Source organism: Electrophorus electricus, chromosome 16, assembly GCF_013358815.1.
Source record: "Electrophorus electricus isolate fEleEle1 chromosome 16, fEleEle1.pri, whole genome shotgun sequence".
NCBI lineage: Eukaryota > Metazoa > Chordata > Actinopteri > Gymnotiformes > Gymnotidae > Electrophorus > Electrophorus electricus.
The window spans coordinates 13,360,393-13,386,748 of NC_049550.1; the positions used below are offsets into that span (position 1 = coordinate 13,360,393).

Below are 26,356 nucleotides of genomic sequence, written 5' to 3' on the forward strand. Positions count from 1 at the left end.
CACACAAACCTTTGAGCTAAACAGAGAGGAAGCATGAAGCCTTATGCAAAGCTAGGTCACAGGGAGATAGTGAAAGCATATGTGCACACACACACACACACACACACACACACACACATATACACGCACACGCGCGCACACACGCATACACAGTTTTTGCAGATGAAAAGTCTATATGTTCAGAGAGCTGAAAGTAATCGTATCTCTGTGTTATTATTTAGGAAACGGGGTATTAAAGAGCACAAACCCAATCTCAGACACGCTCTGTTTCAGTTAAAACGACTTAATTCAGTAGGTCTGCGACAGGACCGGTAATAAACAGTTTTACATTAAACAAACAAAACTTAGATTTAATAACTTGCACATAGCAATGAAACCTTAATAAGCAATTCAGCATTCGGTTTTAGCACTGTCACGTAGGAACGTTTACTCGGTATAACAGCATAAATCTTCTCACCTGCATCCTCCGCCGGCGTATAATACCGGCGTCATCCTTGACGTCACTCGATCTCTCGGTCATCGCGGGTTTTTTTGGGGTTTTTTTTTTTGACCAGGCTATTTTAAATTAGGGGTGCACCAACAGAAACGTCATTTGCACCCACGCATAGTCCAGTAGCACGTGCTTTTCCCGGAGAGCGCGTGGATGGACAGAACTGACTTGTTACTCAGCCGCTTTGAGCGGACGTACTGTCACTTTGCAGCGATAACAGTTCCGTTGCTTTTGCAGTTGCAGACAAACGGACAGCTAAACGCCCGTGAAACGACAGTTAAGCGAAAGTTTCATATTGCTCCCAAAAGCTGCACCGTCCGTGTAGTTACGACGTGTTTTGCCTGAGTGAAACGTTTACTTTTCAATCAATATCGAAAATAGCCACATCTCGGATGTTGCCGATTAGCTCAATGGTATTAAACATCTTATAGTCCACACTGCAGCAGGAAAATAACGGCATTGCTTGGGTCATTGCATCGTCACTGACATGGCTTGTGCAACTGTGATCCGGGAAGACGGGTGAAGCCGCGGGAGGGCTCGAGTCCTCGTTACCGCTTCCCCAGCGGACGGTGGCATGGCATGCGGGGGGGCATCCTCCGCTCGCGCAGGACTAGGACGGGCAGTGGCAGACGCCGCCGGACCGCTCGCGCCTCCGTCCTAACGGATCAGCGCGAGGCCCCCGCGGAGGAGAACACGCGATCTCATCATCGCGTCGCGTAGCGCCCGCTGCAACCTCCACCGTGTGGCCGCTTCATTTGCGTCCAGGAAGCGCTACGATGGTCCGGTCTCGCTCCAGCAGGCTGTTTCCGAATGAATGCCGAAGACCAGATGATCTGTCATATCTTGAAAGTAGGTTACAACCTAGTCTGGTCGATCCATATATAGGCTACAATGAGTACCCTCGAGATCGCCGTTTACTCCCCTACCACCCCCTTCCCTGCAAACAAGACCGGAGCGTAATTAACGCTTTCGGCCCCGGACTGAGCTAGAGACATGGGTAGGTGACGCCTAGCAGGCTTTAAAAGGGGAGAATGGCGCTAGTTTACGAGTGGTTACTATTCACGTATTATGCTTGATACCTCGCCGTATCGGAGACAGAGAGAATAACAGAAAAGATAGAGGGAGGAAATTTTTTATATTCAGAGGTAATGTAGTTTAAATGTGAAAGAAAATAAGCGTCCAATAAAGAACATATCCCATAAGATCTGTCCTACTAAACACACACACACACACACACACACACACACACACACACACACACACACTCCGCAAGCTTTCCTACACGGCTGACTAATGTAAGCACCGTGGGTCGGAGACGCTGCGTTCATTCGTGTATAACACTCACTTTGGTACTGTCTGTCCTCATACACTGCTGATTTATTATTTTAAAAATTGTGACTGGAAAAGTTTTAGTATCATGTATATGGTGGGCATACATGAGCTATTTCAAACACATCCGACTTTGTCTAATAACTTTGTACAAAGGTGGGCAGTAAATTTGTTATATTTATTTAGGTAAACTGTACTGTAGTCATGTACTAACTGTGTAGTTTGGTCAAATGTTTGGTGAATCTGTACATTTCTGAGTAAAGTCATAATACTTTTATATACATATACTTGTGTGGAAAAAAATACTTTTACACAGTTCCTTTTTTTTCATAATTTAGAGTTAATTAATAATTCCTTTTTAGGTGTTTAATTTTATTCTATGCTGCATCTAGACTGTAGAATTAATAAATGTCACCCAGGTTTGTCCATTGACGATTTATTAAAGGGTGAGAAGCGAACAATTCTAATGTGAAAAGAATGGGGACAGTCCCTGCCGCTGAAGTATCATTCAGTTTGTGTATGCATGAGCTGGCATGGCACTCATCAAATGGGGTGATTCTAACTTCAACACTAAGTGGAGAACACGAAAACAGAATAAAACAAATACACGTATGTTATAAATACAGGGTCAACTGTCACTGCTAGAAACAATCCTTTCACAGTCACAATTAAAGTGGTTCTTAAACTAAATGAGTGCAAACATCTTTTGCATGTCTGACAGTCTAGAATCCCTTTATGGGATGCACAGTATCCCAGTTGTGTTTCTGATATAATCCGCAAGCCCCAGTCCACAGTGACATAATTTACTGCTCTGTTCTTTCTCACTTGCATAACTGCATTTTCTCAAGACAACCTAAACATTCAATGTAAAAAATACAAGTGCAGAATTGCTCTGCGAATTAAAGAATATTTGTTGGCACAACATAAAATATGAAAATAGCTGGCCCAAAATAAACAAAAATATGTTGCATCATTAACTATATAATTTTTGTCCTTTAACTTAAAATGTTACTTTCAGAAAAAGAGAATGTTTGGTCGGTCAGCCTTACTGGTTCCACATAATATGTGTTGGTTAAGCACAACAGCCGGAATGTTGAAATGACTGAGCATGGGTAAAAGAAGGAAGAACATCTTTGCAACACATTTTCCAGATTTCAATATTTCATCAGTCACCCATAGAGTAGAATTTAAACGAATGGCGGATCTCACATTCAGAACAATTAAGTTACGTTATGCTTAAAAGTGCAGAGTTTAACTGTCTATACTGTTAATAAATCTTTAAATATATTGATGTGTTTTTATTTCATTAGCTTACATACGTTTACATAGTCCAGTTTACTAGTGTACTGCTGTTTCCTTGTACACCAAACACTTTGGAGTTTGTCTAATTAAAAATGTTTAAGTAACACATTTCATAGCAATTTGTAATTGGCTATTCTCACATGAAATTTAGAGTTATTTTACTTGATATATCAAGTTCTGCCAACTTCAAATATTAGGTTATGATTACTGATCTGAATGAAATTCAAGTTCAGGTGACTTGTGACAATGTAAATTTGTAATTTTGGGGAACAAATCGACCTCAAAGTTGTACCAAAGGTGATCAAATCGGTTACTTATTATTTTAAGTTGGAATCGCTTTTTTTTTTTTTTAAAAAAAAACCAATGTAATGTGGTTTGACCATTCCAGGTTATTCTATTTTCAGTCTCCAAGCAACTGCCCTATAGTTCAGCTTTGACACTGGAGACAGAGAGATGAGATAATAGCAACAGAAGCAGGAGACTGAGTGGTTTCTTTTCCTAAAGAGAAGTCAGGCTTAAGCTGCTTCCTCACTTTCTATTACCTCAGCACACGTGATGTATACGTACATCTCTCAAACAAATGGAAACATACAGATGTTTTTCTCTCCCTCGCATACATAAACTAACACCTACCCAATACACACACACACGCATGCATTCAATAATTATGCTAGCCTCCCTTTTTGATATTTCTTGTTATTTTCAAGCTGTACAGGATTTGTGTGACATACTTGGCACACTTACACTCACACACAGTCACATCCTCGAAGGTCAGACAACAGCTTCCCTTCTGTGGTTTCTGTTGCATACAGGAAGTGTGTCAGAGTCAGGTAATACATTTGCATAAAGGCAACAACAAGAACATAATACAGACAAAAAGGAAAAGAGAAACGCTGTGCAGAGCCCTCGCGGACTCGCAGCTCCGTGCAGTTCCACCCACATCCGAATAACGTATATCGGCAATTAAAACCCCCTCCGTCCTCGAGTCTCCCGGGCCAGAACGGCAGCGTAAAAGCACCCGTCTCTCAAACAGCCTAATGCTGCAGCGGCTACCAATGCAGGATGACCTGTAGACCTGTGTGTGCCTCCCCCACCGCCTCTGACTGCTGTTCTCCTCAATACTAGCCGCGTTAGCACTTCCAGAGGAAGCGCTGCTCTGTGCCCGCATGCTCGGAGTCACCGCTGTGGAGGAGCGTTGAGTCCTGCTGAGGACTGGAGGACTGAGATAAGAACAACCAGCAGCATCTCCTGTTGAAGCAGGAGAGACCAAGTGAGTTCTCACGGGTTAGGAGTTCACATGTGGATCATAACGACACGGCGAAAGGCTTTCTGATGAGTGTGTGCGTGCGTGTCTGTGTTTGTGTGTGTGTGCATTTACTTTGTGCCTCCAGAGGGCAGATAAAGTGGGCTGGTGTGTAGGGGGGGCGACTGATCAGGGATAATTGATGGCTCCATCCGGGCATCATGATCTCATAATCTGCAATCAGGACACATTTACAAACCGTGGTCCAGTATTATCTGACAACATTTTTATATATTACACTATTTCTGACATTTGGAATAAAGCCATTATGACTTCACAGACCCAATGTCCGGTGTTACACCCTAAACAGAGGGGCAAAGTTATTATATACATGCACATTTTGTCTGCAATTTGCTTGCTTGCTCTCTCTCTCTCTCTCTCTCTTCCACCCTCTTTTCTTTAAATGTACATGCTGAAATGTGAGAAATTCCAATTGGGTAAGAACGAGTTCAGTGTTTACCCTGTGTTCATTCTGCTTGTCGTGCTGCTGTTGGTGCTCTCTGTGTTCACTTCAGAGGTCATTTAATCGCTGCCTGACACAGAACCGGGTCAACATCTCCATGGCAGACAGCCACTGAATAAAACAGAGAAGACCATTACCCAGAGGGCGTGAGACTGACGCTGAGAAGGCGAGAGAGAAATATACGGTAGAGAGACGAGACAAGTGGTGAGGATGGATGGAGAAGGTGCAGGGAGGACGAGAAGGGGCTCAGGGTGGGTGGAGAGAGAAAAGGAAACATAAGAACCCTGGGTAGAAGAAGAGGGGCAGATAGAAAGACCAAAGAAAGAGAGATTACAAACGTGTGCGGGATGCACATGGTTAGCCCCTTACAAATAGTACGAACAGTGAACACCGGGTACTACAACCTAAAGAGTGACGTCCACAAAGAATAGAAGAGTCGGACCACATACAAAATCAGATAGACAATACGGCTACCGGAAAGTGGACCTGGACCACATTTGTTAACAAAGAGATTCGTGATTATTTCTTATGTTCTTTAGTGCATATAGGCTATGCTATGCACGTTTTTTGCCTAATCATTTATTAACAAAGAGATTCATTATAATTTTTTATGTTCTTTACTGCATAAGCATAGAGATTAAGCAACATACTATTTTTTCTAACCATTTAGATGTGTTTCTAAATTCACTTGTTCAGAGGACATATAAAAGTGATGAGTTCAGTGAGTAGGTCTATTTGCCGCATCTGTCATTTCCACGATAACACATAGCAAGGCTATCTATTTGCTAACCGGGAATCAGTGGCTCTGGGACACCCAACGGGACAGAAACGAGCCTTAGCGGGCGACACCGCCGCTCGCGCTCTCCCAGCCTCCGCCTGTCACTTCTCACACGCTCGCGCCCCGTGTCTGCGGATGAGCCGTCCCCGCGAGAGGATCTGACGGCAGCGACGCGCTCGACAGTCGCTGCCAGCACGCGACGCGGTGGAATCAGTCACGCGCGGCCAGTCCTCCTAGCGCGTTCGCCTGAACGAATGAATGCTTAACGCTCGAGCGTTGCGGAGCGCGCGCGCACGTTCCTACGAGCCGATGAGTCATCCGCCTTGTGAGCACTTTTCTGTGCATAATGTGTATTAGGGACTCGGGGGTGCTCGTTTATTCTTTCCCTGGCTGGTCCCTGTGGTTGTGCGGTTTCATTTCGTTAGGATACTGCTTTAATAGTCATATTGTTCCTATGCCGTGAAGCGAGAGCTCATCGCTGGACTGCCTCTATACCCGAAACCAGAAGAGCGCCGCAAAAAACAAAAAACAAAAAAAAGCCCTACCGCGGAGACAACAGGTGCGGGAGGGAGGGGGAAAGTACATCTAATCTAATTATCCCCATTGATCAGCGACGCGCAAACGCACACACTCGGCGCACGAGACTGCGTGCGTGACGTGCAGGGCGCCGCGTTAGTGACCTTACTGTTGCCCCGGTTATCTGCTTATTTACTGTTGCCCCGGTTATCTGGTTATTTACTGCATGATGACTGCGCTTGATCCTCAGCTGACGTGAACTGCATTACGACTGACTACAGACTCGCTCACGAATAACACGTTGACTCATATAGGACTCGATGAAACATGCAAACCCCGACGTCCAAAGATGATACTCCACGTCATACCAGTGACACACATTCAGCATCGTCTGCTGTCATCGCCAGATCTGGGGACGCTGCCATGACGACCAGTGCTGACTGGGTTCAGTAGGTGGGCATTCTGTCCGTCTTGCGCTTGTATCTGTCCGCAGCACATTGGGCAGCCGTTTCGGGCAACTCCCGGGGGTCATTGTTCGGTGTGCTTTGGGCAGTTGGCCCGGGCATTTCATCCTGCTCAGTTCGCTCCCGGCGCGGCGGCAGGTAGAAACCCCGCGCTTGTCTGCCTTCCTCGTGGAGGATTACGTTCCACCCTAGCGGGATATACGGGGCCGCACTGAACCCCATCTGCTCCGCCTGTAGGGCCATTTTTAACAGCGAACTTATGCGGATGTGCAGCCAGGCTTATCAGCACGGCGATCACGACAGACACGGAGGTCGACGTGAGCCCCCCCCAACCCTGTCTGATTGCTCCAAGTTCTCCTGGACACTCTAGCAGGCCTCTGCTAGCACGCAGCCCAGAGGACTCCATCCAAGTGAGACGGTGGGAGGTCCTCCACCACCACGCCAGTGGAGCACTGACTTTAGCAACCAGGCAGTGCGCTCACATCACCGTGCCTGCGTTGGTCTTTATGATACTGATGTATACGCAGAGAGACATTAAAGAATACAGAAAATGAATAACTTTCAAATACAGTACAGTCCCAGTGATCTGACAAAAAAACCCCACACAATCTAGAATGTTTAGGGAAAAAAAATATGGATGTTTGAATAAGAAATATGCACACTATGCTGAACTTCTGCTGGGGGACAGATAAAACAAATGCTACAGCATGTTACGCAGCGACCAACACGACGAGCGCAAAAAAGGAACGTGGCGGTGAAAAAACGTATGAGTGAAAAAGGCCCCGAAGTGTGGCGCTCTGCCCACTGGCGTACGCCGGTGTGCAGCTGATTACGGGGCGCTGCCGTGCAGCGAGATCGGCTCCGGAGCGGATGAAGGCGAGAGGCTTTCACGCGTGAGTGAAGGGAGGAGATGCAGTTAAAGACACTGAACGAGTGTCACCGGAGCTGGAGTGTTCCTGCTTATACTCACACTATCGGCGAATCAAATGTTTCTCGATTTATACATCACTGATTAACGGATTGAATGGTAAACCTGACGAATGAATGATCAGACACGTTTGAAAGTACACTCGTAACAGCTGACGGCGTCTTGGACCGATGTGCGGACATTGAGAAATGGACTTCAGGCTGAAACTAAGACAGGTGTTGCAACAGTCTGCGTGAAGCGTCAACGTGCCAGTAGTGCTCCAGCTGTAGCTCCGTGGAGCCGCCGGTGCAGGCCGCGTCTGGGGCGGGGAGCGCGTCGCCCTCTCTCTGCAGTGCCTCCCTGCGTTTCGCCGCTGCCATCAGCACCTCCTACACAGTGGCTTCGCTAGCAATGAATTGTGGGAGAACGCTTCAGTAGCCAAGAATGAAGCCATACCGTAACTATTGTCTCCGCGGGACTCCGAAAAACTGACACCAGCGATGTAATTCTATTCATGGACAACTTTGCAGTTTAGTATTTAATTTTGAACTAATTCACTATATTCTGTTTAGCATTACCTTACATGCAGTGTCTGTAGAGTTCACACTGAGTCCATAAGCAGAAGGCATGAATAAACCTTAAACGTATTGGTGTCAAATCTCTCCACTCACTGAAAAGCGTCAGGTTCAGCTGAATCCCATTAACACGTGATGGTGTTGAACTGGTTATTAATATGTATGTATATTAATACTTTGATTTCATTCATCTACATGGAGGCCTACTATGGACACAATTGATACATACACTAATAATACACTGAAAATGGGAATATCATAGCTGTCCAGTGTGGTATGATACATTATTAATATGTATATTCTTGTTTGAGTGTGTTTTATTACTATTATTATTATTATTATTGATTTAATATGTTTATGTAAAAAATAAAGCCTAGATGTAAGTATTATTACACATAAGGAGTTAAAATAATGTAAGTTTAGTGTTTGTAATGTCGGTCTCGCTGAGCGATAAGCGAAACTATTCCTATCGTCGCTGGCTTCACGCTTTGACGAACGCGTGAAGCCGTCGATGATGGAGCGGCGACACCGAGCATCCCCTCAGCTGTGAAAACTCTCATTAATTTTAGGATTTTTTCCCCTTTTTTCCTTTTACCTTCAGAGGAGAAGGACATGCAGTGAGTATAAGAGTAACTGGCCGTGGCGTGCGCTTTTCTAGCGGGCACTAGTCCCGGCCGTATGCGCAACTGTGAAGGCCCTGTGTGATTAGCTGGGCTTGCTAAGCTAACCCTGCGCAGAAACACCCTCGCAGGCGGCTCTTGTTCGGACAGATCGCTACGTTACGTCTTCAAAAAAAGTCATTTATCGGCCTGTGGGAGCTAACATGCCATGTATTTTCTTTCCTGGGTTGCTCGTTGCCAGTTTGGGCTCTTTCGTTGCTGTGTAGCTAGTTAGCAGACAGATGCAGAGGTAACGGAGGTGCTTCGTAGCTCAACCAGCTCCGTCGACTCATTCATTGATTCATTTCGTTGCACTGCAATTTCCCCTCCCAAAAAAGGGACTGAAATGTGGGTCTGTTGAACTACCGAGTGGACCTCGGTTTCTTGACGGCATATGCCGTGGAGAGTTTTCGAAGTAAACGAACGTAATTTGAAATGGGCGCTATTGCACTCTGCCCAGTGACTTCCTGAGCACCGCAGTCGAAGAAGCTCACGTTGGTTGGGTTGCCTAATCCTCCCGTGGCTCCCGGTACATTTTCTCTCCGCAGGTGATGAAACGGGGCCGTGCGGAGCAGATCCAGTACGCGGTGGCGCAGTACCTGAAGCGGCGCCAGTATGTGGATGTAGAGAGCTCGCTCAAAGGGGCTAAGCTGACGCAGTCCGCAGAGGAAATGGCCGCCAGTCTCACGGGTACTTAACAGGACCGCACGGTTGTCATCAGAGTTGGTCAACACACTAGTTGTCTGTGTTTGGGGCTCATTTGGGGATGGTGATGGATTTGAAGTGTGTGGATATCTCACTGCATGTTATTTCTTGGTAAATCAGACAAATCTCTTGCTTTCTCATCTCCAGTCCAAACAGAGTCTAGCTGTGCAAACGTGGTGTCAGCAGCACCCTGCCATTCAGACTCTCAGCAGTATGAGTCTCAGTTCTCCAGGTTACGCACCTTTTTGCTGGGTAAGTAGAACACAGGTGAACCTGACTGGTGGACCATTTTGGTTTGTTCTGAGTCTCCACCAGCTTGTGATGTTCATAGCACATGTGGCAGGGGTGTAAGCCTTGCAGAATGCTCTCTGTGAGGAGCTGAAGGTCACCTTGGGCTGTGGACAACAGCCTCAACGTGATACCACAGGATTTTGTAGCAAACCGAATCTGGATTGTGGAGGTTTACTTCAATGAGGGTTCTTTTCTCTCTCTTCCTGTCTGTCGGTGCTCCTTCCTCCTCCCCTCCGTGTCAGAGGCGGAGATACCGTTGGGCCGGGAGGTGAGCGCGGTCCTGTTTCCTCTCTTCCTCTACCTGCATCTGGACATGGTGCGCTGTGGCCTGAAGGGGGCAGTAGACGCATTCTACGGCCGCTTCCACTCGCTCTTTCAGCAGGATGGCGAGCAGAAGGCCATCGTCGAGCAGCTCCGTGGAGTGCTCACGCCACAGGTCAGTCACCATGACAACAGCAGCCCTCACTGCTGGACTGTCGCCATGCTGACAGCAACTCTCACAGCAGGACAGTTTCCAATTCAGCAGCGGCTTGCAGTAACCGTGTTAGTAAGTATGAAATCAGCCGCTCACACCGCGAGACTGGCGCGTTCACAACCGAAGCAAAGCCCTTGTTTGGACACATAACGGGCACCTCGGTCCAAGGTGCATCAGGACCTGGAAGCAGACATGGAAATGAGTGAAATGTTTCCAACGGGGGTATTGAATAGGATTTTATTTAAAAATAAAATAAAATAAAATTCCAGCTATGGGATGTAATCTATACCGTAGCAGCTTGTGGAAGTATTGTGTCTGCTGTGTGATGTGCTGTTGAAATAACGCATCGCTAATCCTGAGCGGGTGTGTGTTTGTGTCTGGTGTGTGTGTGGCTGCAGGATGTGGCCTCAAACTCCAAACTGTGTGCCCTGCTGGACCACAAGTACGTGGTCCACCTGACAGACCGCGCCTACAGCTACCTCCTACGCTACCTGCAGAGTGAGGACAACAGCGCCCTCTGCAGGGTGCTCAGCACACACCTACAGGTGCGAGTGACCCTGCTGCCAGAGCAGCGGCCGTGAGGAGGTCAAGTCTGTGTGGTCGTTATGGTACAGAATAAGTCATTTAGTAAAGCGTAATGCGGGGGGAAAAAGTAAACCATTAAAGTTGCACTTCAAAAACACACTGGTTTTAGCATTCAGAGTAGTTTGAAAAGTGTTACAGGGGATTTTGGGGATGTGGGGCACTTTATTGCATCATAGTTAGAGTTTGATGGAATTATGTGTACTTGGGACAAATTGTGGCCCTTTCTGTAAAACTACAGTAGGGAGGGGGGGGGGGACCATGTTAAAATGCTGTGAATTGTGAGGGCAAAAAAAAGGTTTCTTGAGGTTCAAAACCGGAGCTTTATGCATGCTGCTGTTCACTGTACCACCTCCGATCTGGGATAGGAAAATATCCGAAATACTGGAAAATCTGTTTCTCTCGTCCCATCACAGGTGGAGGTGACGGCCGTGCGCCACACCGACTACCAGCTCTACGGGGCGGGGCTCGTGGCGGGGGTGGACGGGGCAGAGGGGGCGGAGTCCGTGGAGGTCCCGGCAGGGCTGCCACAGAGCGAGGCGGCGCTGGAGGCGCTGCAGGATTGCATCAAGCGCGTGCGGGAGGGCCCGCCCTCGCTGACCACCGTCTGCTTCTACGCCTTCCGGGACCCGGAGGGGCTCCTGAACGGCGCCGAGGTGTCGCCCGACAGCCGCCTCCTCGCCGCCGCCTTTGACAGCTCCGCCGTCAAGCTGTGGAGTCTGCGCGCCCGCAAGCTGAAGGCGGCGCCACACGCCGCCGACGTGGCCACCGTGCGGCTGGCCTGTGACGTGCTGGAGGAGGAGGTGTGGCCACGCCCACAAACACCCACGCATGCCACAAACGCCTCGCAAAGTCTCTCAAGTGCTTAGTTTGTGCTCTGAGTTTGTCGTCTAATTTTTCAAAACTTACGTAGTCGCTTTATTATCCTTCTTTGGTTGGTTGTTTCCACCTTTTAAACCATATTTCTATAGTTAACTTCATTTTCCTAACCTGTTTATTTCTCGACGTTTGTACGTTTATGTGTATTTCTGTTCAGGCGGATGAAGAGGACAGCTCGGGGAGCGAGACGAAGACCCTGCGGGGCCACTGTGGGCCAGTGTACCGCGCGGCCTTCCTGACGGACAGCTCGGGCCTACTGTCGTGCTCTGAGGACTCAACGGTGCGCTACTGGGACCTGCGCACGTTCACCAACGCGGCGCTGTTCGCCGGCCACGCCTACCCCGTGTGGGACGTGGCCGTGAGCCCGTGCAGCCTGTACTTCGCCACAGCGTCACAGGACCGCACGGCACGCCTCTGGACGCTCTCGCGCGCCTTCCCGCTGCGCGTCTACGCCGGCCACCTGGCCGACGTCGACTGCGCGCGCTTCCACCCCAACTCCAACTACCTGGCGACAGGCTCCACTGACAAGACTGTGCGCCTGTGGAGCATCCAGCAGGGGGCAACGGCACGCCTGTTCACGGGCCACCGCGGGCCCGTGCATGCCCTGGCCTTCTCGCCCAACGGCCGGTACTTGGCATCGGCGGGCGAGGACCAGCGTGTCAAGCTGTGGGACCTGGCGTCGGGCGGCCTGCTGAAGGACCTCCGCGGCCACGCCCACTCCGTCACGGCCCTGTCGTTCAGCCCGGACAGCTCGCTAGTGGCGTCTGCCGCCCTGGACAACTCCGTGCGGGTGTGGGACATCCGGGGCGGGCACGGGGGCGGGGCGGGGCCGGCGGCAGACGGCTCCAGTGCGGAGCTGGTGGGGCTGTACTCCGGGGATACGGGCAGCGTGCTCAACGTACAGTTCATGGCCTGTAACCTGCTGCTGGTGACAGGCACAGCACCGGAGAAACAGGAGCAGTGATGGACAGACGTGTGTGTGTGTGTGTGTGTGTGTGTGTGAGAGAGAGATATTGAGAGTTGGAGAAGGGTTGGTCCATATTTAACTTCAGATTTTGCAGCCTAATGTCCCAGTAAGCACAGTTATGTGGACAGACCTGATTCTAGGTCAGTATGACATATGTTGAACAGGCCGTGTTACGGGACTTTCACTCAAGACTGCACTTCTGTAGCATCTGTGTTTGAATTTCAAGACAAGTAATGAAGCTTTCAAGAAAGAATGAAGGCTGATTTAGCAACTGTTTGCTTAACACTTCAAAAAGTTATGGCCTGTTTACGTTTTACTGTTTCATGTGTTTGTTTGGGGTTTTTTTGGTGGGGGTTTTTTTAAGGTGGAATTTGAATTTTTTAAAGGAAGGTCTTGTAATTTGCAGAAGACCATTGCCTTTGTGTGTGTGTTTTTTTTTTTTTCTTTGAAATTCGAGACCCAGCCTGGTTTGCCACCTGTGTTCAGAGATGTGCGTTATATCCCACAATGCTCAGGATCTAGGCGAGTTTAAACATGAAGAATAAAGATGTCGCTACAGGGGTTAAAGGTGCACTAAGCAAGATTGGTTTTTTTTTTCTCTATTTTTATCATAGCTGAAGCCCCACTGATGTTTTGGTATTTATATAATCTTGCACCATGCAGGATTATTTTGGAGAATGGCTCCCTTTCCAGGTCTTGCGGTGCCCTCCACGGCCACCCACAGACGCACTTTATAGTTTTGCGGTGGCAGTTCCCCGGTCAAGCTCGGACTACTGCGTGGCTTTTTGTCAAGATGTTGCTGGAACTGTGCACAATTCCACAGCAACCACACTACTGAGGGGGCGGCGGGTGTTTACACTGGTGGCAGCGACACACTGTTCTTCAGGTCCATCAACTGACTGCCATAATCTCTCAACACCGCTTAGTCAGTGGACCCATGTCGTCGTACGGAGAGTGAGAAACCTGTCTGAAAGAATGTGGTTTTGGAAGAAAAAAAAAATAAAAAAATTAGACGGATGATGAGGGGTTTGCCGTGACGCCATCATTCAAGTTTAACACTCCAGGGTTTCTCCTTTAGCAGCACAGCTACATTTTTCACATTTTTGGAGATTTTACTGAATGGGTGGAACAAGGAGGAGTAGGCGTGGGGTTTGGCTGGGGGTGGGGTATATGAAAATGGGCCTGGAATTTGGTAGGAGATGGGACATAGGGAAGTGGGCGTGGGGGTTAACTTGGGGTGGAGCTTATGAAAATGCAAACCAGGTAGCTACTTAATTCCTCTGGGACTGATTCTGACACTGGTTGTATCTGTGGGATGGGCCCCTTCAATATCTCGAAGAATATGGGCTGAAGTGTGTGTGTGTGTGTGTGAGAGAGAGAGAGAGAGAGAGAGAGAGAGAGACTAATGTTATGTATTATGTGCAAATGTTTGCCACCTTGTCTGCAGGTATGCTAAAAATCTAGATACATAAGAAAAAAAACTTTTGTACTCTTTCATACCTGTCTGCAGAAATCCAACATTTGTATTGTGGTTAATTAAATATGTAAATATATTTTATAATATGTGGTATTTGTTTGGTGAGTTATTGTTGTGAGGGGTGGTTAAGTGTTCTTGGTGTAGAAGTTATTTTTTGTGACCTCTGCATGTACCTAATGCACTTAACTCACAGTACTGTCCTTTTGGGTAGCTGGCACTGGCCGTGTAGATGGTTGATGTTGGCAGGTGTGGAAGTCCATAATGGGTCTGTTCTGCACACAGCCTTCCTTACAAACCCCTCCTTCATTCTCTTGTGGAGGTTTTGTTAACTGTTGTTATTAGGAATATATAAAGTATTACAGTAATGGAGTACTGACAGCTCCGGAGGGTTTGTTGAGGCGTGGTTGCGAATGCCTTTTATCGTAAAGCGGACCAACGAGAGTGTCAGACTGGATCTCCGAGAAGAAGGTGTGAGCCAGGTGTGGTGACTTTTGCTCAGGAGGCCAAACCTGTTTCCCTTTCCAAGAGGGGAAGAACCTGACTAGCCTGTCTGGCGCGCGTGCACGCACGCACACGCACACAGACAGCCGGCAGGCTGAGAACAGTGGAGCCAGCCTGCCTAGACGCACGCCAGTCGAGCTTCGTCACTTCTGTCTCCGTGCAAGCATGCCTTTGAGTCCCGCACTGTCCCGCGCCGAGAGCGCCCAGGCCGACGGCAGGAGCTATGAGCAGCTGTGGCAGGACTGCCTCCAGAGGAGGAAGCTGTTCGAGGATCCTGATTTTCCCGCCTGCGACTCCTCGCTCTTCTACAGCCAGAGCGTGCCCATCAACTTCGAATGGAAGAGGCCCGGGGTAGGTACCGTGCCGGGTTGGACCCGGGGGTCGGCCCGGTCCGAGAGGACGCTGGGGAACAGCTCAGGGAGATTAAATAGGAATTTTGACACAGGAATGGTGGCCGGCCCTGTGGGCGTTTATTTGAGGGTGTCTGATGTGAAGGTAGTGCGGTGCTGACCGGATTCGGATGCTGTGTACTGTTACCAGCGAATGATCCGACTCTCCACCAGCCTGCTCAGGGGCTGCTGGCTTGGCCAGTTTTGGGACCCCTGTAGCCTGCTGTACGGGATGCTCTAGTGGGACTGAATTAAGTAGCAACTCTTTGATGGGGTAGATGCTGACCACGTGCGCTGTGCATGTCCAGGCTTTTCTTAACATCTGGGCAGTAGCGCATTTGATTCAGCCAGTGATGGTGAGGGTGTGTGGTACAGGCCAGGTCTCCACATCACCGAGAGGCTTAACGTGAGCAGATGTGGTAGAACCTTAGCACCTAATGCTCCTGCATGAGAACTACTTCCACGGATGCTCGAAGAAGGACCGTTCGTGTCGTGCTCTGGACACATGCGTCTGCTGAATGCCGTGAGCGTAGGGCCCTTTAATTCACCAGTGTAAATACAGCAGTTTGAATGAACCCGTCTGCTCTGTCAGAGGTTTGTCACGTTTCACTCTAGTCAGGGAGCCGTTCGGTTCTGTGGATGTGGTTTAAATCAAACAAATGAAGAAAAAATCTGGGATTTCTCTCCTCCACCTCTCATTAGAGCAGCAGGATTATTGGGTTGGTGTGTCCTGGAACAAGTTGGTCTGGTTTACTGAGCCAGTCCAAGGGTTCAAAGGTGGCTTTTTCAGGTGCAAAATAGTGACACCCTGTACTGCAAATGTTCTTGTCTTTAAAGGTATCCTCTATTCAGTCTTGCAGTTACACACTTCTCACAGCTCATATATAAAACTCCAGGCTGCAAAACCCACCATTCGGTTATGTGATCATTAGATAGTTCAATACTTCTAGCCCTTCTGAAAGTAATGTGGTCACATCACTAATATGAGTATACCTGTAATATATATTGTATTTTAATTTCTCTGGTATCCCAGCATGCATGTTGTAGACTGCGGGCTGTTATTGCTTGTGCTTCTCTGATGGGAAAAGTCAGCGTTCTGACTCCTGGTGTGATTCTTTGGGATGTCCTCAGTCTTTTATCCAGAGCTGATGGGTGGGGAAGTGCTGTAAGGTTTGGCACAGGGCCTAAAGGAAAAGTTCACCATAAATTCGGATTGTTTTTAAGTTTGTGTTTGCATCATATTTCGCAGATTGAAACACCAGGAGAAACTCGGGTTTCTTTCACGCTGAAACACCTGCCCCAGCTTCTGTTCACGTGCGCTCGTATGCCATTGAGAGTAAAACTAAACTTCTCTCTCAGCTGTTGCACTGTCTGAGGTGGGAGTGTGTGTGTGTGTGTGTGTGTGTGTGTGTGTGTGTGTGTGTGTGTCTGTCACAGGCATCTTTCACACTAGGGTAGAGCTTGATCACAACTATAAGAATGTGACCATACCTCATAGAAGCAGCCTGAGTGCTCCTCCCTACCACCCGCGCACTCCACACTGCAAGACTACTTGGCAACGAAAATCAATCTCCTTCCCTCCCTCCCTCCCTCTCTCTCTCTCGCTCGCTCGTACTGTCTCTCTCCCTCTCTCTCATACAGGATATCTGCAAAAACCCCAAGTTTATTGTCGGAGGGGCCGACAGAACGGACATATGTCAGGGGCAGCTGGGTGAGTAACACACCCTCCATCAGCGCAGTTATTTCTCCAAGCTCTGCTGCTCACCTGGTCCAGCTGTTCTGGCAGGCGGGAGCCTAGCCACATGCGAGGCAGGGGATCTACTGCTGGGGTCCCCCAGGGTGGTGATATAGTGAGGATTCACCATAGAAGCACCTGCTAAACCCCCCCCCCCCCCCCCCCCCCCCACACACACACACACACAGAGCCAGGTCTGCTTGCTACACAACCCACACGCACAAACCCAGTGCATCCTATATTAAAAAAACAAAAAAATACAAAAACTATGTACAGTGGTCTGTCTCAATTAATCTGAGCCATATGTACATGAATCCTTGGAATGCTAATCCCAATGTAGCATGCTCAGTTTTAATCTGGGATAAGAGGTGGGTTGTGGTCCCTAATTAACCCCTTCCTGCTGTGCCTACAGGAGACTGCTGGTTGCTAGCGGCGATCGCGTCTCTTACCCTGCACAAGGACATGCTGGCGAGGGTGGTACCCCCGGACCAGAGCTTTGATCGCGGCTATGCTGGCATCTTTCACTTCCAGGTGAAGCTACACACACATGCTCTCACACACACACACACAGACACAGTCTCTAAAGTGAGCGTGTGTATGTGTGTGTGTAGATTGTAGTCCCCCCCCCCCCCCTCAAGATGTCATAAAGGATACACATAGACTTCTATAATTACAGAATATAATTTTTGCATAATCTGTAACTGTAAAACCAAACACACACAATTAAACTATGCTGCATAAAATAAGTATTTTGGGGTTTTGCTACAGGCTTTGAGTTTGAGTTGTTTTGATGAGTGGTGATAAATGTGGTGATAAAGGCAGATTGAGAAACAGCTGTAAATACCTTTGGTGTCTGGATCTACTCGGAGGACGAGAGAGCTCATGGCACCAGTCGAGACAACAGCCTGCCATTTAACCGACTGCCTGTCTGTTTGTAGCTGATTCAGAGCAAAGGATTCCTGCATGTGATTCATGTGCTGGGAGGAGAACTGTCTGCTGAATGAGGGAATGAATGTGTGTGTGTTTTCCTGTAGCTTTAATTGAGCTATCTCAACTGCTGTGTGTGTGTGTGTGTGTGTGTGTGTGTGTGTGTGTGTGTGTGTGTGTGTGCGTGCATAGTTTTGGCAGCATAACCGCTGGCTGGACGTGGTTGTGGATGATCGGTTGCCGTGTGTGAGGAACCAGCTGGTGTACCTCCATTCTGCTGAAAATGATGAATTCTGGAGTGCACTACTGGAGAAGGCCTACGCCAAGTGTGTTTATACACACACACACACACACACACACACACACACACACACACACACCCTGCTGGAGAAGGCCTACGCCAAGTGTGTTTACACACACCCTGCTGGAGAAGGCCTACGCCAAGTGTGTTTACACACACCCTGCTGGAGAAGGCCTACGCCAAGTGTGTTTACACACACCCTGCTGGAGAAGGCCTACGCCAAGTGTGTTTACACAGAGAGACACACACACACTGCTGGAGAAGGTCTACGCCAAGTGTGTTTACGCACACACTGCTGGAGAAGGCCTACGCCAAGTGTGTTTTACACACACACACACACACACACACACACACTGCTGGATAGGGCCTACGCCAAGTGTGTTTACACACACACTGCTGGAGAAGGCCTACGCCATGTGTGTTTACACAGAGAGACACACACACACACACACACACACACACACACACACACACACACACACTGCTGGAGAAGGCCTACGCCAAGTGTGTTTACACAGAGAGACACACACACACACTGCTGGAGAAGGCCTACGCCAAGTGTGTTTACACAGAGAGACACACACACACTGCTGGAGAAGGTCTACGCCAAGTGTGTTTACGCACACACTGCTGGAGAAGGCCTACGCCAAGTGTGTTTACGCACACACTGCTGGAGAAGGCCTACGCCAAGTGTGTTTACACACACACTGCTGGAGAAGGCCTACGCCAAGTGTGTTTTACACACACACACACACACACACACACACACACACACACACTGCTGGATAGGGCCTACGCCAAGTGTGTTTACACACACCCTGCTGGAGAAGGCCTACGCCAAGTGTGTTTTACACACACACTGCTGGAGAAGGCCTACGCCAAGTGTGTTTACACAGAGAGACACACACACACTGCTGGAGAAGGCCTACGCCAAGTGTGTTTACACAGAGAGACACACACACACTGCTGGAGAAGGTCTACGCCAAGTGTGTTTACGCACACACTGCTGGAGAAGGCCTACGCCAAGTGTGTTTACACAGAGAGACACACACACACACTGCTGGAGAAGGCCTACGCCAAGTGTGTTTACACAGAGAGACACACACACACTGCTGGAGAAGGTCTACGCCAAGTGTGTTTACGCACACACTGCTGGAGAAGGCCTACGCCAAGTGTGTTTACACACACACTGCTGGAGAAGGCCTACGCCATGTGTGTTTACACAGAGAGAGACACACACACACACACACACACACACACAGTGCTGGAGAAGGCCTACGCCAAGTGTGTTTACACAGAGAGACACACACACACTGCTGGAGAAGGCCTACGCCAAGTGTGTTTACACACACAGTGCTGGAGAAGGCCTACGCCAAGTGTGTTTACACAGAGAGACACACACACGTACACACACACACACTGCTGGAGAAGGCCTACGCCAAGTGTGTTTACACATACACACACACACACACTGCTGGACAAGGCCTACGCCATGTATGTTTACACACACACACACACACATACACAAGTGCATGCATGCACATGTGCTCCTGTACCACACTTATGGCCATCAAACCAAAATACACACCACCCACAACACAGTTTTAAACCAAAATATTATGACTGAGTTGCCACAGACACCACTTGTGCACCTATTTACAGATTTGTCCGGAAGCGTTTGTGGTTTATGGAAAAGGAAAGGTGTATTTGACGTAGGTGTGCGTGTGTGTGCGGGTGGCAGACTGAACGGCAGTTACGAGAGTCTGAAAGGGGGCAGCACTCTGGAGGCCCTGGAGGATTTCAGCGGCGGGGTTGGCGAGACATTTGAGACCAAGGCCGCGCCTTCTGACCTCTTTGACATCCTGAAGAAGGCCCTGGACAGGGGCTCCATGATGGGCTGCTCCATAGATGTGAGACTGCTTTGAATTTAAAACGGTGACATTTTAAAAGTGGAGATATTAAAAAGGATCAAAAGGTTTAGATTATCTCTCTCTCTCCTTCTCTCCCTCTCTCCTCTCCAGATCACCAGCTCAGCTGAGTCCGAGGCTCAGACCTCTACTGGCCTGGTTAAAGGACATGCCTACTCCATTACGGGTCTGGAAGAGGTAACAGTTTTTCACAGTCGTGGCGCCTACTTGTGCACACATTTACCTTGACATGCTTCTCTCTCTCTTTCTTTTTCTTTCTTTCTTTCTTTCTTTCTTTCTTTCTGTGGTTCTGCAGGTGAACTACAGAGGGAGAAAGGTCCGGCTGATCCGTGTCAGAAACCCCTGGGGTCAAGTGGAGTGGAACGGCCCCTGGAGCGACAAGTACGTGTCCCGTACTGACAGAACTGAGACTACTGCTCAAACAGTATCTCGAGTGGCAAGTGTTTATACTGACACGCTGGAAGCGTTTGCTTAATATGCACTAATAATGTTCCAACCTGGGGTTGTACTGGGCGTACTGGTCTGCATGGTCAGCAGGTTCACTGGTCTCGCGCTGGGCATCCTGAGAGAGCAGCCTGCTCTGAGTGTATCTTGTGTCATGCAGATCCAGAGAGTGGAGCTACATTGACGCGGCAGACAAGACCAGACTGCAGCAAAACGGCACTGAAGATGGAGAGTTCTGGTAGGAGGCTTTCGGCACGGCTGGTGGAGGTGCTACACCAGAATGACGGCTTCGCTGACCGCAAGTCCCTCGGGGTGCCTGTAGCTTCTCTTCCGATTACCATGGCAACCTAATGCAGCCATGCACCTGTGTTGCAGGATGGAGTTCGAGGACTTCAAGGCGAACTACGACCGGGTGGAGATCTGTAACCTGACTCCGGACTCGCTCACAGACAACACCAAGAAGAAGTGGGCCAGCAACATGCTGGAGGGCAACTGGATCCGCGGCTCCACCTCTGGGGGCTGCAGGAACTTCATCGGTCAGGGCAGACAGCGCTCACCACTGGTGCCTCACCAGCCACAGAACCCAAAATGACCAAATACAAATAAAACGTTGCTGTACAATGAGGCAGACCAAGCAGTTTATCGAATGTCCTGTTCTTTTGGCTGTGCCTTGGTTAATGAATAAATCGATCAATTAAAAACCAATATTGAACTATAATCAGGAGCTGTTTTACAGACAACCTTTAGGGCTGAGGTCCCTAATACAGTAACTGAAGGCCCCGGGCCTGTCCACAGCTTCGTTGTATTCGGAGGTCAACTGTTTATATGCTCTAAACTATTTGACCCCACCCCTTTACCTAGAAATGACCAGCTTTGGCTTCAAGCCCCAAGCAAAGGTCCAGTTGGGGAACCGCCACGATTCTGTCCATCCCTTTTCTCCACAGACACGTTCTGGATGAACCCTCAGTTCAAGCTGCGTCTGGAGGACGCTGACGGAGACGGCCAGTGCAACGTCCTCGTGGCCCTCATGCAGAAGAACCGGCGTAGGCTCCGCAAGGAAGGACTCGACCTGGAGACCATCGGCTTCGCCATCTACGAGGTCAGGGGAGCGATGTCACTTATCTGTGAGGTCAGGGAGCGATGTCACTTATCGGAGATTCCATTGACGATGCACGATTTTAATTAATAACACCCAGACTGCCTTTCTCTTTGCCATGTTGATTTTTTTTTTTATAAGCGCTTTGGCAATACGAGCACAATTTAATTTAATTGGAGAGAGAGGGAGAGGGAGAGGGAGAGGGAGAGAGAGAGGGAGAGAGAGAAATAACGGAAACAATCATTGAATTGAGTGAAGGCGCTGTGGTGTTGGAGCCCTGGGGTGAGCTTCCTGCCCCTGCCGTAACCTTCGTGTAATGCCCTCTTCAGTATAGAGACTGCATGTTCTCCTCTATTGCCCCCCCCCCCCTCCCAGGCCCCTAACAACGAGGACCACTTGGAGAAGGAGTACTTCCGCTTCAACCCGTCGAAGGCCCGCAGTCGCACCTACATCAACCTGCGGGAGGTGTGCGAGCGCTTCTCACTGCCGCCAGGCAGCTACCTGCTGGTACCCACCACCTTCCAGCCCCACCGCGAGGCAGACTTCATCTTGCGCATCTTCTCCGAGAGCAAAGTGGGGGCAGTGTACGTCTCTCACTCTCTCTTTCTTTTTCTACCCATTCCCAACACCATACAGAATATTAGCCTTAAACAGTAAGCATTGTTTAAATAAAAAGGATCACATGGTATTTTCCTTATTTATTTATTTTTTACATTGTGTGTTCACTAACCTCTGTGGGAGCATTTCCCCAGACAGTGATGCCGCAAAACATTTTGAATATAGGTGAATAATGTCCAGGTCTTGTCCTGTCTGTCTTCCACATGACCTCTGACCTTCCATGCTAATGGCATGCTGCGTGTGTTTAGAGAGATGGGGAGTAAGGTTGAAGCTGACTTGCCTGATGTAAGTACCTTTACGTGCCGGCTGATTCCCCTTCTAGGTTTCACGCTTCGCACCAGGTCTGAAGGAACTCTAAAGACCACAGAGGGACGTGCTGACCAGTTAAACGCTCGAGTTTTTGATTTGCTTTATGTTCGTCTTAGCAGTGGACCCGAGTCACTAACATAAACACACATTTCTATAGTTTGTTTATACTATATTCAGGTTTTATGTAGTTTCTTGGAGGTTTGTTGAGCTTTTCTTGAGATGAGACTGTGTGTGTGTGTCACTGACCCTCTCAGCCACCAGCGCCTACTCAACCAGATAATGAGACGCCTGAGGAAAAGGGTCTCCGAAAGCTGTTTGAGCAGGTGGCAGGCTCGGTAAGGAGAAACACCCGGATCAGACATGCAGATCGGACAGACACAACACACAGATACATGCGGATAAAACACACAGGCATGAGAACAGGACATGTTCAGTGAGGGTAAACACGTGGATCAGACACACAGATTAGAGACACAAGCTTGAGCACAGGACACGTTCGGTAAGGGGAAACGCACAGATCTAACACACCCATGAGCACAAGACTCACTCGGTAAGGGTAGGTCTTAGGGTTTCAGGTTTATTTAGGAGTCATGGTGTAATTTCAATGTAACAGAAAATCTATTATGGGGTATAGACAACGTAACACACACACTCAGCCAGCAGAGCTGTGCTGTAGAACCACTTTGACCTACATTGTGGTGGCCGACACACACCGTGTGCAGTTCCTGTCCCTGAACTGTGGTCGTCCTGGGCCGTGTGTTTTCAGGACCAGGCCATCAGCGCCTACGAGCTGCAGGACGTCCTCAACGGAGTCCTGAGCAGAAGTGAGTTCATTTGCTTTTTACTCAGTTACTGCCCTGCCTGACCCTGGTTCTCCATGCGGCAGGTTAATGGTTAGCGTGTGATACTGAAGGTATTGTTGTGACCAGCGTTCTTTCTCTTCAGGGAAAGAAATCAAGTTTGACGGCGTGAGCCTCAACACCTGCCACAGCATCATCAACCTGATGGATGTATCCTTCCACGGCGCCGTGACCTCTTCTCCCTGCACGCGACCTCGCCAGCGTGGACATGCACTGCCGCAAACCACTCGCTCTAGTACTGATGTCCACAAAAATTTACAGCATGTAGCAGACTGCACAGAAGTGCTTTGTCAACTCCATGGAACTTGTCCCTAGACTGACCTATTGGTAAAGTCCTGGCAGAGACAGACGGACCATGCATAAAAATCAACACAGACAACAAGAGGTTATTCCGTGTTTGTTTAATTGAAAAGGTGGGGTTTTTTAAAATTTGGATGACGTTAACCTTATTTAGAAACATTCAACGTTGCAGCTCCAGCTAGTTTGTGTTGGTTGGTCAATTAGTTCTGTGTACCTCCGCTACCCTCCAGCACACACAGTCCGGCAGGGCTCGGGGGTGACTTCTGTCTTCCTGTGCCGTGACATCTTTTTTTTTTTTTCAGTGTTACACCTTTCTCCTTAACCAGACTGTGCAGGTGGATAGCTCAGGCATGATAGAGTTTCAGGAGTTTAAAGTCTTATGGGAAAAGCTGAAGAAATGGATGGTAAACCTTCTCTTCAATTTAGGCCCCTTGTCGTGTGCTCACTAACTGCGCAGTCGTGTGCTCACTAACTGCGCAGTCATGTGCTCACTAACTGCGCAGTCGTGTGCTCACTAACTGTGTTGCAGGTGCTGTTCCTCTCCTTCGATACGGACCGTAGCGGACGCATGTCCTCCTATGAGCTCCGCCTCGCCCTGAAAGCAGCAGGTGAATACCCAGTCACCCACCTGCAAGCGTACACACACGCAAGCGTATATACACACACACACACACACACACACAGCATCAGCTTTGCTCTTGTCATGTCTTCCTTAAGATGAGTCTGGTACCATGAGGCAGGCAGCCCACTTTAGCACACTATGGTGCACACTAACACTATAGCGCACACTAGCGCACTTTAGCACCCTCTAACACAGTATGAAGGTGGTACACATTCATAAACTGTCCACTGTCATGTATTTTGAAGGGATAAAGCTGAACAATAAACTGCTTCAGATGATGGCACTGAGATTTGGGGACGAGAAGAATGAAATCGACTTCGATGACTACCTAACCTGCATCGTGAGGCTGGAGAACATGTTCCGTTAGTATCCTGAAACACCGCAGAATGGTCATGTGACTACACATCAGCGGAATAACTGAGTTTTGGACTCGTTTTAAATGGATACTCATTTCCCAGTACTAAAATGAGGGAAATTTAGTCTTTGGCTGGGATCTGTTGGCACAGAAAAGACCCTACCAATGGGATTGTGTGATTGTGATTTGTGTGATTTTGTGTGATTTACAATTATTGTTCCAGCACTCCTAGTTCAGTTAATAACTTAACTATTCAACCAATCATGTTGGAGTAAAGTTTGGCCCTCAACACAGTGATGCAGCCCTCCAGGGCTTCTGATAGGAAAACCACATCTCTGTGCTTTGATTGTTCTAGCCTAAAGTTTAGTGTGAGGCATAAACAGGTGCTATAAATCATGTTATATAATCTTTGTTTTACAGGAGTGTTCCAAGCCCTTGACGAATATAACAGAGGAGAAATTACCTTGAACTTTCAACAAGTGAGTGGAGACATTTTATTTTTCCTCAAATCTATAAACATATGAGGACATATTCAGTACAGTACAGATAATATATATATGTGTGTGTGTGTGTGTGTGTGTGTGTTTTGAAACATTTGTACTCCTTTTTTTTTTAAACAGTTTCTCATCTTGTCAATGAATGTCTGAAGAAGATGGAAAACTACAAAAAACTGCAGAAGTAATAAGCAGCCATTAAATGGTGGCCATGCTGTGCTGTGGCCTCAATGGTGCTAAAATGCAACCACTGTATCTCTGTACGATGCCTTCGTTTCCCCAACACCCAGAGATTTATCTTAAACCAAGGCCACAGTATAATATCAGTGAAGAATGAATTTACTATGATATTTAGCTTAAGCCTGATCTTAAGCGGTTCCCTATAAACTTTACACTCTTTAGACTTTTATTTGTGTTTTCATTTGATCTGCTCAAGGGCTGATTTAAGTATGTTTTTTTTTTATATGATTAATTTTTCCCCAAATTTGAGTTGGCATGTTGAGAATAAAATATGTAGATCACGTGTCTATTTTCACAGAGTTGATCATCATAAAGATGATAATGTAGTTGTAGCTCAAGTTTAAATAAACTGAACTCAAATCCCATTTACACCTGGAATTATTAACACCATTTTCAACTGTCTGAATCACAAGTAGACGCCTGCTATGGATATTACACTTGGCATTAATTTGTCTCAAATCGGGGTCCGATGCCGCCTGATCTATATTACATGTGCCCCGAATGTCACGTTTCCTAGCTTTTAACTCAGACAGCTGCTACTGTCAGTGTCTCTGATGGCGTCCACTTGGCCCCTGTGTCCTCAGGCTGTGCTCATGTGTTCTGGTGCGGCTTCCTTGACTGCAATACACACTTCATAAAGCAGATGCGAATATCCGAGCACATTTTTAATACGCTGGTTCCAAAAAGCTTCAGAAAGCCAACGGCATTTAATCATAAAATAACAACATAGTAAACCTACTATATTTTCAAAACTACTACGTGCCTCTGGCTGTCCGTGTAGTAAGAAAATAGTCTCTCAATAGATCACTAGTGGTCTTTCGGACACCAGTTTGGCGATGGATATCGCGTTTATTGATGTGACGTAGCCTGGACTAAACCAAAACTGAGGGAGCGGATGCTAAATGAGCCTGCTATCCTAGTGTATGTCTTGGAAGAGAAATACACCCGAAATTGTGAAAACACTTGCACTATACTTTGTTAGGTGTACTGTTTATTACATAATTTAAAACAAACTATCTTCGACGATATTTGTACGCTGTCTTTAAAACGGCACCCTCTTGCGCCGCTCCTGTGG

The 26,356-nt window shown here is 48.1% G+C and overlaps 3 protein-coding genes across 4 annotated transcripts in view; 2 read left to right on the forward strand and 1 right to left on the reverse strand.

Annotated features, from left to right (window-relative positions):
• Positions 1-2,079, reverse strand: part of mast1a (microtubule associated serine/threonine kinase 1a) — a 55,989-nt gene extending 53,910 nt beyond the window's left edge. For both annotated transcript variants that reach the window (XM_027013729.2, XM_027013728.2), the window contains exon 1: positions 458-2,079. In XM_027013729.2, the coding sequence (XP_026869530.2) occupies positions 458-520 (63 nt within the window). In that variant the 5' untranslated portion in view covers positions 521-2,079. The remainder of the gene's footprint in view (positions 1-457) is intronic.
• Positions 2,080-8,632: 6,553 nt separating this feature from the next.
• taf5l (TAF5-like RNA polymerase II, p300/CBP-associated factor (PCAF)-associated factor) lies at positions 8,633-14,248 on the forward strand. The gene is made up of 7 exons (XM_035535193.1): positions 8,633-8,744; positions 9,335-9,476; positions 9,639-9,743; positions 10,025-10,218; positions 10,656-10,802; positions 11,256-11,642; positions 11,876-14,248. The coding sequence occupies exons 2-7, from the start codon at positions 9,338-9,340 to the stop codon at positions 12,680-12,682; spliced, it is 1,779 nt and encodes a 592-aa protein (XP_035391086.1). The 5' UTR covers positions 8,633-8,744; positions 9,335-9,337; the 3' UTR covers positions 12,683-14,248.
• Positions 14,249-14,828: 580 nt separating this feature from the next.
• capn9 (calpain 9) lies at positions 14,829-25,625 on the forward strand. Its single transcript, XM_027013740.2, has 20 exons — positions 14,829-15,014; positions 16,694-16,763; positions 17,200-17,318; positions 17,907-18,040; positions 19,757-19,925; positions 20,037-20,120; positions 20,239-20,324; positions 20,548-20,625; positions 20,763-20,923; positions 21,332-21,486; positions 21,859-22,067; positions 22,350-22,386; positions 22,665-22,745; positions 23,177-23,234; positions 23,356-23,420; positions 23,906-23,974; positions 24,100-24,178; positions 24,438-24,554; positions 24,968-25,026; positions 25,168-25,625. The coding sequence occupies exons 1-20, from the start codon at positions 14,829-14,831 to the stop codon at positions 25,192-25,194; spliced, it is 2,043 nt and encodes a 680-aa protein (XP_026869541.2). The 3' UTR covers positions 25,195-25,625.
• Positions 25,626-26,356: the final 731 nt, after the last annotated feature.

What these genes read in the sequence shown, in the direction of transcription:
- taf5l (XM_035535193.1), top strand. Translation starts at nt 9,338, where the DNA reads ATGAAACGGGGCCGTGCGGAGCAGATCCAGTACGCGGTGGCGCAGTAC. An exon ending in AATGGCCGCCAGTCTCACGG is followed by an intron (nt 9,477 to 9,638) that starts GTACTTAACAGG and finishes TCTCATCTCCAG; the next exon opens with TCCAAACAGAGTCTAGCTGT. An exon ending in GTGACGTGCTGGAGGAGGAG is followed by an intron (nt 11,643 to 11,875) that starts GTGTGGCCACGC and finishes ATTTCTGTTCAG; the next exon opens with GCGGATGAAGAGGACAGCTC.
- capn9 (XM_027013740.2), top strand. Translation starts at nt 14,829, where the DNA reads ATGCCTTTGAGTCCCGCACTGTCCCGCGCCGAGAGCGCCCAGGCCGAC. An exon ending in GCATCATCAACCTGATGGAT is followed by an intron (nt 23,421 to 23,905) that starts GTATCCTTCCAC and finishes CAGACTGTGCAG; the next exon opens with GTGGATAGCTCAGGCATGAT. An exon ending in CCTCGCCCTGAAAGCAGCAG is followed by an intron (nt 24,179 to 24,437) that starts GTGAATACCCAG and finishes TGTATTTTGAAG; the next exon opens with GGATAAAGCTGAACAATAAA.